The 11,203-nt window shown below is 36.9% G+C and overlaps 1 protein-coding gene across 1 annotated transcript; it reads left to right on the top strand.

The window, feature by feature from the left end:
* The first annotated feature begins 3,938 nt into the window (after positions 1–3,938).
* Positions 3,939–6,608, top strand: LOC131247092 (uncharacterized). Its single transcript, XM_058247532.1, has 2 exons — positions 3,939–4,618; positions 6,566–6,608. The coding sequence occupies exons 1-2, from the start codon at positions 3,939–3,941 to the stop codon at positions 6,606–6,608; spliced, it is 723 nt and encodes a 240-aa protein (XP_058103515.1).
* The last annotated feature ends 4,595 nt before the right edge of the window (positions 6,609–11,203 follow it).

Raw genomic sequence — 11,203 nt, 5'->3', positions numbered from 1 at the left:
TCATGTTTGCGTTGCTCAATTTCTAGTTTGCCACGCTCAATTTTCAGTTTGGCATGCTCAATTTCAACTTTCCTCAATCAAATGTCAGTTTGCCTCGCTCAATATATACTTTGCCTCGCTCAATTTTCCCTCTTCCCTCGCTGAATTTCTAGTTTGCCTCGTTCAAAATCTAGGTTGCGTCGCTAAATTTCCAGGCTTCCCTTTCTCAATTATTTCTTTTGCATCACTCAAATTTGAACTTCCCTCGATCGATTTCATTTTTCCCTCATTCAATTTGTAGTTTGCCTTGCCCAATTTCTAGCCTGTCTCGCTGAACTTTCGCTTTTCCCTCATTGAATGTCTAGTTTGCCTCGTTCAATTTATAGGCTGCATCGCTGAATTTCTAGTTTACCTCGTTCAATTTATAGGTTACGTCGCTGAATTTTCATGTTTGCCTTAATCATTTCCATGTTTGCCATGCTTAATTCTAGTTGAGGTTTATTCCATTTTATCCGAACCTCACTCAAATTTATTAAGTGCTTGATATTTAATATTAATGTATATGATGTAATGCTTAAATTCTTATTACTCTAATTCTATTTAACCATGTGTAGAGAATTTAGCCTTATATCCCCTTATGGTACATTTGTGATTGCTTAAATATAGGTATACTTCTAATAGATATGACATGAACCGTTAAATTACATTTTATTTTGTCTTATACACCATACAATGTGGAATATTTGTTGAATGTTGAATGAACTTTTAAATATTCCAAATTGCTTAACCAAACTTGAGATTGATATGACACATTTGTGGGCCGTCATTTGAGCTTAGAGGAATTATAAGAATCCATCTTAAATTCATGTGTTAATGTTTAATATCATGATTTGATAATATGTACAATTTAAAGAGCAATCTGGCCAAATTTTAAGGGATGTACGTGGGTACCATGATGCCATGATGCATAACATCCACCCATGACATATGAGCTTTATCGGGTGCTCAATGTAAGCCACATGCTACTCCAGTTACTAGAATAGCTAATTGAACCTATATAGAATTCCCTCAGAAGAAGTAAAATTGCGAACCTAGAGACGTAAAAGTTTAGGACCTTAGGAAATTACAGATTTAGTTGTTTGAACGTAGAAATGAAACTTAGGTTCCCTTAAAATCATTAGAATAGCCATTTAAACTTGGTTGGAATCACTTTGGAATTATGACATTTGAGAAGATAGAAACTCAATATTTTAAGTTCTCTAGGAGATTGACTGCATAACCATGAAACCTAGGAACAAAACCTAGGTCCCCATTAAAAACTTTTAGAATGACTGTTTGAACTTAGAACTAAACTTAGGAATTATGGGAGAACAAACAATCTGTTATGATGTATATTAGACTAAACAAGAACGTTCCTTGAACTTGACCTCCAATGAACTTTTTAACAACTTAGGATTTGAATTTTACCATAATTTCCCTTAGTTGAAATGACATTGCAAAGACACTCAGTAGACAGTAGGTGAAATGAGTTTAGGCATTGTAAGCGGTTCCTTACCCATTACATTGTATATTAGATCAAATTTAAGCACTCCCTACACTTAAAACCCGCACTAGGAGTTAACAATGAAAATTCACTAAGAAATCTCATTAGTTAGAGATGATATTTCTCATAACTTTTAGCAATTAGCACTAACTAGAAGTGAATGTATAAAGGTTTGAGAAAAAAAATTCCATCACTAAATGGAGCATATTGAGATTAGGATTTTGTATTTCAAATCCTCAAATACATCTCGTTGATCAGAAACAACATCTCCCATATGCTCTAACAATTAGAAATAATTAATAGTGAAATTTTAGGTGAAATTTCAACCCTAGACTCTACTTGTTGAGACTATCTTTGAAAATATATGTAAGTTTAACATATTTTAAACCCAAATCCCCATGTAAAAATGTTAGGTTTGTATATTTTTTTTGAAAGTGTACTATGCCATCATAGAATTGTCCCTTGTTAAAATAGAAGACTATATGGATATTCCATGATAGATAGCATCACTGAATTTAACAAGCACCACATGAAATCATTCTTATCTCTGAATTTGTAATCCATATAAGCTCTTCTTGTTTATTTAAAAAAATTTAACCCATTGCTTACATTTTATTTCCTTAAGCTATGTATCATCGGCATCTATTATGGAACGTGAGTACTCGCTCCTCTATTATTTAATCGAGTTTTGTCTTATGACAAGCTTCCATTGCTTAATGATTCACTAATATAATGTCATTGTATCAGTTTTCAGATAATGTCTACTACGAGAATCATCTGCTATTATGGCAGGAAGATTGAATATGAGAACAAGCGATACTCGTACATTGGTGGGGATTCAAAAACTTTTTCGCTATGTGTCGAGACTACGTATGAGGAGCTTCTATCTAGAATTTACAAGATTATTAAGAGTCAACCAATAGATTGTAATATTAGGATGAAAGTAATGTATCCTTGCACAAACGAATCAATCCCTCCAACTGTAATCGCAGACGACAATGACGTGCGAGAGTTCCTGGCAACACAGTTGGAGCATTCGGATAAATTTATTCTCTTAATCATCGAGACAACGCAACACATTAATTGGACAACACACATAGATAGCTTGCCTGAGGAGCATGACGTGGAATTTGAATACAGGGCATCTCCATTACAAGTGGTAGTGAGCAACGATCAACTGCCCGAGCTGCCTCAAACATCAAACTTTGTGAGTAGCCAAGTAAGCAAGGCACGTGACCTTAACCTCATTTATGAGTATATAGCACCACCTTTAGCAACAACAACAGATCTGTCATCATCATCTACCACTCGAGCTGTACATGTAAGCGACATTCCGCTTTCAGACCTTGCTAAAAGCGGAAACTTCATCACTCGTCAAGTTCCTGTGCCATTTGATGATACTGCATTCACTAATGCAGCACTGCTAGAATATACAGATTTGTTGGGTGAACCGATCGATATAGATGTTGGACAAACATTTAAGGACAAGAGTCGATGCCAGTATGTTCTAAGCCAATTTGTAATTCGCAATAAATTCCAGTATAAGGTACTGTACTCAAATTCTAGGAGATTTAGCGTGGTGTGCTTTGAAGATAAATGCGACTGGAGGGTTGACGTAATTCGGTTGAATGATACCGGGATATTCAAGATACGGAATTATACGTCAGAACACACGTGCAGCATGTCGTGGATGAAGAGTGATCACCGGCAAGCAAGCAGTAAGTTAGCGTGTGATCTGGTTGTTAGCGGCATTGAGCAACGGTTAGGTTTGAGGCCACGTGATATTATCTTCATTGTGCAAGAGAAATATAATATTCTTATCAGTTATAGGAAGGCATGGAAAGCTAAGGAGCTTGCAATTAAATATGTGATGGGGTCTTACGAAGACTTTTACAATCAACTCCCCCTGTATATTGCATGAGTTGAGGATGGTCAACCTGGAGACGGTGACGGGGTGCTTGTTAACCAAGAGACTTGGAGGTTTGAGAGGTGTTTTGTAACGCTCGGACAATGCGTTCGAAGTTTTCAGAATTCTATGTAGAGGGTATTAGTCATTGATGGGACACACTTAAAGGGTAAATACAAGGGTATTATATTCATTGCCACGACCTTAGATGGGGACAATTGTATATTTCCAATTGCGTTTGGCATCGGGGAATCAGAGAACAGCATGAGTTGGAATTGGTTCCTTACCTACCTTAACGATGCGTTAGGGTATCTGGAGGGTCTTGTGATTATTTTCGATCGACTTAAAGGTTTAATGAAAGAGGTTCCCCAAGTATTCCCACATGCAATTCATGGGTATTGTGCGTACCATATTTATAGAAACTTGGTGGACACCTTTAAAGACAAGTCGTTGGAGATATACTACTAGCGAGCAGTTAAGACTTGCAGGAGGGTTGAATTTGAAAAATTAATGCATGATATTGAAATAGCCAACTCCCCAGTACATGCATGGCTGACAGAAATTGGCTACGAAAGATGGGCATCGTCGCACTTTCCAGGTAAAATATTCAACTTGGTCACCACAAATATATCTGAGTGTGTTAACGTCCTCTTCAAAGAAGCACGGGAATACCTTGTTAATAAATTGATAGAGGCCGTAAGATGTAAGATACAAGAATTGTTTTACAAGAGAAGAGAATCTGCAACCTCATTTGTCGGTCCGTTGACACCATGGGCGGAGCAACAGTTGAAGGATCTTATACAGAAGGCGGGAGATGTTCGCTGTCATCCGATTTCTCGAGATGAGTACTACGTTCTAGGAGATTATAATGATATAGTCAAGCTAAGCTCGCTTTCATGTACATGTCGTGAGTTTGACATGAAGGGGTACCCTTCTATGCATGCCATGTCCTCATGTATAAATTACAATCTTCCTCATTACTCGTACTACTCCCCATTCTACACAACGCAAAATTACTTGAGCACATATAACGAATCGGTGTACCCAGTACGTGACATGAGCGAATGGGAGATTACAGATGGCTTCAAGGAGTATTGTGCAAAAATTAAACCCCCGGGACAGAAGAGGCCATCTGGAAGACCAAAAAAGTTAAGAATTCCCTCACGTGGAGAAGAATCAAAAACATTAAAGTGCGGTCGATGCAAACAATCCGGACATAATCGCCGGACGTGCAAGTTCCCATACCTGATGTGTAGCATACTTTGTAATTTATTTAGTGTTTTGTATGATATATGTTGTAATATATTTCCTCTCATGCAATAATCTTTTGGTTGTCTTGCTCAATTTCTAAGTAACCTCGCTCATTTTCAGTTTGTCATACTGGATTTCTTATGCTGCCTCACTTAATTTCTTATGTTATAATATATTGGCACAGATATGATAGTCTGAGTATTTGACACAAGCATAAGGAGCCCTGTTCAAAATCTATTGTGTAAAACCAAGTTGCCAGGAGCACCTGAGCATTAAACTAAGGCTGGACAATTACACGATGATACAAAGATGACAATGGAACAAAGGAAATTAAGAGGAATGTTAGAAAACAAAAAAATTGAGCAGAAAAGAAAAGAAACACAAAAGAAAAGGTACATTTGGTTAAGAAAGTCAAGTGAAGCCAACATATGTGGAAAAATGGCAAAAGAACATTCCAATCAACCACGTGACAGTACCGAGGAAAAGTTACAAAAGATTAAGGCATGATAATTTGAGATATAAATGGCCTGTACAGCAGCTGCTTTCTTTAGTAGAATCTGCACTTATGTAAGAAAAAAGAAAAGTGTAACAAGAAAAAGGATGAATTAGTGGATATCAGAAGCATACCAGAAAAATCACATTACTGCACTGCCTGTTACCCATTGACTACAACTCAGCACTGTAACCTAGTTGCTGTTAGTACCTCACTAGTTTCAAATGGCTGATTTGAATTTAGAAGTATACCCAGGGCAATTTGACAATGAGCAAGTTGCAACTTCCACAATTTTCAGTTTGGCCCACTCAATTTCCAGTTTGTTCCACTCAATTTTCAAATTGGCCCACCGAAATTCATTCAATGTCCCGCTCAATTTCATGTTTGGCCCGCTCAATTTCCAGTTTATCCCGCTCAATTTCCAGTTTGGCCCGCTTAATTTCCAGTTTGGCCCGCTAAATTTCCAATTTGGCCCGCTGAAATTCTAGTTTGTCCCGCTCATTTCCATGTTTGCCCGCTCAATTTTTAGTTTGGCCCGCTCAATTTCCAATTTAGCCCGTTGAAATTCTAGTTTGTCCCGCTCATTTCCATGTTTGCCCGCTTAATTTCCAATTTAGCCCGCTCAATTTCCAGTTTGTCCCGCTCAATTTTGGCCCGCTCAATTTCCAGTTTGGCCTGCTTAATTTTCAGTTTGGCCCACTCAATTTCCAATTTGGCCCACTCAATTTCCTGTTTGTCCCACTCAATTTCCAGTTTGGCCCGCTCAATTTCCAGTTTGTCCCGCTCATTTCCATGTTTGCCCACTCAATTTTCAGTCATTTTCTAGTTTGGCCCGCTCAAATTCCAGTTTGGCCCGCTCAATTTCCAGTTTGTCCCACTCATTTTCCAGTTTGGCCTGCTCATTTTCCAGTTTGGCCTGCTAAATTTTCAGTTTATCCTGCTCAAATGAATATTCCAAGGACTACTAGTTGAGCACTAAAATAAATCCCCAACTAAAAGGAGTAATATGCATATGAAAGAATCTATTTCTTACAATGGAAAATAAACCATGCCTACATAAAGAAAACATAGCAACTTAAAGTTTTCCGATCAGTTATGGTAACAGACCCACTGGCTTTTCTTCCAATAAGACCTGTCTCAACTACTATCTGCAATAATGAATAGGCTTCGCGTTTACATGCTTGGAATGCGCATCTGATAGTGATATGGACCAGTAGTAACGATTGAGGAATTCTAGAAATTATATACTTTCATGATTTTTCAGCAACAAAAAAATAAGATAAGCTTACCAGAAATAGATAAAGGTTTCCAGAAAGTCAATCAAGTTTCATGGCAATTGCCACAAGATATCCAGCTCTAGACTCTTTTGATTAGTGCTTTTTGCAATTTTCAGATATCTTGAGGAAATAAAACCAACTTTTCATAGGAATCCATGATGAAGAGATTGAGGACCCCACTTTTCAGATATCATGAGGAAATAAAACCAACTTAGGTGTATTTTATGTAAATTGTATATCTTGTTTGATAAACACAGTAGGGTTGGACATCTAACCCCACTAGTCTTTCCTTTCTTTCAAAGCTTTTCTACTTACACAGAAAATAGGAGCTTTTAATGAACATCCAATCCCGCTCAATTTCCAGTTTGGCCCGCTCAATTCCCATTTTGGCCCGCTCAATTTCCAGTTTGTTCTGCTCAATTTCCAGTTTGGCCCACTCAATTTACAGTTTGTCCCACTCAATTTCCAGTTTGGCCCGCTCATTTTTCAATTTGGCCCACTCAATTCTCATTTTGGCCCACTTGTAGAATTGCCATAAGGTACAGGTTGTTTACCTCAATATCGAGACTGAATCCAACACATACAATACACTAAACAAAAGATGCTTACACCTAACTCCATAGCCCAACTGACAGACTGAGTGGAGATACCTCGTTTCAACAATTGAGGTCCTAGTATCGATCCCCAGTGGGGGTGGCTAACATGGAGGGTGTGTACTGACATGGGTGTTTACTAGCAAGCTAACCCACATTTCCATGCATTTCACGGTCAATTCGCTTCACTTCATGGTCATTTCCATGCATTTCACGGTCAATTCACTTCACTTCATGGTCATTTCCATGCATTTCACGGTCATTCCAGTGATTCTGTGTTGATTCTTGGTCATTTCCACGCATTTCACGGTCAATTTGCTTCACTTCAGCCCTAAAATCATATATGATATGTCAAGTAACTAATTTTGGTTTAGAAGGTATTCTTGCTATATGAATAAAGAAAGAAATGAGAAATAAAAAAAGAGAAATTTTTTTTATATGCTTATATATATACATATTTATATAAAATGTGTTAGAGAAAAATGTAGGTAGAATAAAATTTTACATGTCAAAATAGAAAGATAAAATCGCACAAGGATACGACTATAGCTACGGTTATAATCCGTAGCCATAGATAACAGTAATTCGGCAATCAATCGCGAATCCCGCGATTCCGCCCCAACTCGCTGTCCCATTCGGGGATCAATCGTAGATCCCGCAATTCCACCGCCAATCTATGGCTATGGATTATAACCGTAGCTATAATTGTATTCCTATGTGTTTTTTTTTTTTTAACATGGAATCAATCCTCTTTGCCTTAACCTTTCCCTCACTACTTTCACCCTCTTTACGTGGATTTTTTTTATTAGTCGTTATTGCATTTGTTTTTTAAAATGGCATTAAATCACGCCAATATTTAGTTCTTTTAGATTGAATGGCAAAATCATTTTAGCAGTTGAAGTTTTGTGATATTTGGTGGAGGTATCCAGAAATGGCCTCTTATGATATTTATGTTACTCAACATCAATTTGTTATAGGCTATGACAGGAATTACTGAAAAGAAGATTGGAGAAATGCAATTGGAAGAGATGCAACTTCAATTCAAAGAAACTGAAAAGATGCTAGTGAAGGAACAAGAGAAAGTGTGTTGTTAGATAAACTGACCTTTGAAAATGAACAACTAAAGGTGGGATTGCAATCTCAAGGAGTTTTGTGATGAATAACATAACATTTCAAATTAGTTTGATGACCCCAATACATGATGAATAACCTTCTCCAATGTGTGTAAGTAATACTTCTCCCTCGGATCCATGCACTGCCTGAATCCTGAATTCAGGTTTTGATGGCCCCAATACATGATATTTCCCATGCTCAAAACTTTGTAGCGTTTCCTTATTAGCACAAGTAATTTATTCTCTACCATGTGAAAGAGATGATGATAATGGTGCAATCTTGGTCCCTTTTCTAACACACATAATTCACTAACTTCACACCTGCCATCACCTTTTTACCCTTCTAACATATAGTGTTTAGCAATGTCAAGGAATCAAAGAAGTGTAGCATACTTTGTGCAATGAAGACCCTCTAAGAATCAGATCCTTTGAACCGGAAGAATGCTCTTTGATATCACCAAACAAAATTTCTGCAAATGACTTTCCACCAGATATGGACTGCCATGGAATTAAAATGGATCACCCTAACATGAAATGATATAGCAGCAAAAAGATCTGAAAAACTACTAAACCATAATAACCAATAAAAAATCAAATTGAAAATGCACTAACATATTTCCATGCTAGGAATTCAAACAATATATAGAATCACAAAGAAAATCAATTTAATTCAAAAGGCTAAAAGGGAGATGGGATAACATAGGTAATGTAAACAATAGAAACATCATGGTAAGCAAAGAGGAATCATAAATGTAACTTCAATTCATTATTAGGTGAGCTAATATATGAGAAATAAACAAAATAGTGAAGTTAACAGCTATGCTGCTCCTAAACAATAAACAATAAATGGATTAATAGTGAAATTAACTTCATCTATCTGTACTTTTCCCCTGTTATATAATATACATGGATCATATTTTCACTTTCATTCACTCATTCACTCTCCCTTTAACACTGGAAATGAACGGAGGGGAAATTGACCGATGAGTGGAAGTAAACTTGTCAGAAGAACTGCAGTTCACCTTTTTTGTAGCTACTTTTGATGGAAGATAAAGATATAAAAACTAGAAAAGAAGTACATAACTGAACTCAAAAGGGATAAAGACCAAGGCTGAAGTAGCAGACAAAGATGAACAAACCCAATAAATAGAAACCAATAGAATTTTAAAATTTTGAACTTAAACTCCAGCAACAATGAGTGCATGTTAGAAACTGGGTCTTGAATGACAACAAAGGGTGGACAGAAACTTACGTATGGGCATTTGATCCTTTAAGCAGAGTTGCATTTTTTCATAAACGGTTGTGACCCTTGGGGTTATGTCGTTTCCTAATCAAAATGATAGGAGAGCACATCATGTCCCAACGTTATGGAATCACTTTGCCAAATTCCTCAACATGGCGACAAAAATCTAAGATCTCAAATGGAGAACCCTTCACCTGTGAGATGAACAACCCAATAAAAACCCAACCTATCAGCCTAATCCATTTATTAAAAAATAAAAAATAAACATCTCAAAAGCTATAAATCCTAAAATGTACGACCATATCCATGGTAATGGTGGGCCGATACATTTTCTTCCTTTGACAAAAAAAAAAAGACCATTACAAAGTCGTGACGCCCATTACAACCCATATCATCACCTAACCTAACCCTACGATCAGTGCAATGACTAATTCTTAAAAGGCCAAAGATCGACTCACCAATTCCTAATGACCCTAACTGACATGACTCGTTGCTGAACAAAAGGAAAGCAAAGGTCCAAGGAGAGCATCCATTTAGAGGACAAAGCAAGTAGGCTGTAACACCAAGCTGGAAAAAGAATGGTTTTTTCAGAAATGCAAGAATCTGCTCAACAGCATAACTAGAAGGAAAGATCAGCACATTTACAGAGAGGTGAATAGTGAAGCAGATATTTTGTCTGCATGTGCTTAATTGCTTCTGTTAATAATTAATGCCTTGAAGAAGAAGAAGAAGAAGAAGAAAAGACATTCCTTCAACATGGTTCTCTTAAGCTTCTAGCATATAATTTTTCACCCGTGTCAATAGGGTGTATAGTTAGTTCACTGGGAGAATCACCCTCCCAACTCAAAAAGTATTTTTTGGTTGGAAGAAATCGATTTCCATGGATATGTATTCCACTATTTCTATTACATAAAGTATCTGTTGAAATTGATTGTCATTATTATGCTTTTCCTCGAAAAACAATTGAATTGAATAAAATGATTATTGTTTCCAAAAATAAAAAATAAAAATTGAATTGATGTCTCCCAAACAAGCTACTCCGTGGGCATTTCCTCTCTTCGCTGGAAACACCAACCAACCATTGAGAGTTCTTTTTGGTTTTTCACACTAAAAAGAGCATCAATCCAAGCAATGACAAAAGTAAAAACAAATAAATTTCCGTGGAAATTTTAGTTGCAAAACAAATTGCAGACTATGGATTCCTTCCATGATTTTCACATTTTTAGTTTTCCATGGAGGTTTCCAATATGCACATTTTGGATTCTTCCTATCCAAACAGACCTGACTATGAAAACTCTTGATGTTCTAGATCAATGCTATCCTTGATGACCAGAGAGGTGTTGGCCGGTGGATATCAAGGTGTCCAATGGCTTAAATCCTTAGTTGCACAAACCTTCTACCTAGGTGCCACTCCCACTATAAATCTCACTCCCCTCTCATTTCTAAGCTGTTCACATTTGCTAATATTTTGAACAAACGCTTCCCCACTCACATACCCAAAACCTATTTCTGCTTCCCCCTTACCCTTTGTGCAGCTGTACTCCAAAACATAACACTTTAAGAAACAATGCTACTTCAATCCATCACACAAGAATATCTCAACAGTTGACTTTAACAAAACAAAGCTATGATGATATGCAGTGGCCATAGAAACAAGATATGACTTTTGTTGAAATAACTCGACAGCAAGAGGACTTCCTTCTTAGATAGAAGAACAAGAACACGAGAGGAATCTCAGTAAGTGGACCTGAGATTTTTCTAGGGTGCTCAATCTATCAAAAGTATGAAATAAGCTTTAAAATGATA

This window comes from Magnolia sinica, chromosome 5 (assembly GCF_029962835.1).
Source record: "Magnolia sinica isolate HGM2019 chromosome 5, MsV1, whole genome shotgun sequence".
In the NCBI taxonomy this organism is placed as follows: domain Eukaryota; kingdom Viridiplantae; phylum Streptophyta; class Magnoliopsida; order Magnoliales; family Magnoliaceae; genus Magnolia; species Magnolia sinica.
This window is presented reverse-complemented; position numbering and strand designations above follow the sequence as displayed.

Excerpts from the sequence above, each read along its gene's own strand:
- LOC131247092 (XM_058247532.1), top strand. The coding sequence starts at position 3,939 with ATGCATGATATTGAAATAGCCAACTCCCCAGTACATGCATGGCTGACA. Across the intron at positions 4,619-6,565 it reads GAAGAATCAAAAACATTAAA|ATATCTTGAGGAAATAAAAC; the intron begins GTGCGGTCGATG and ends TGCAATTTTCAG.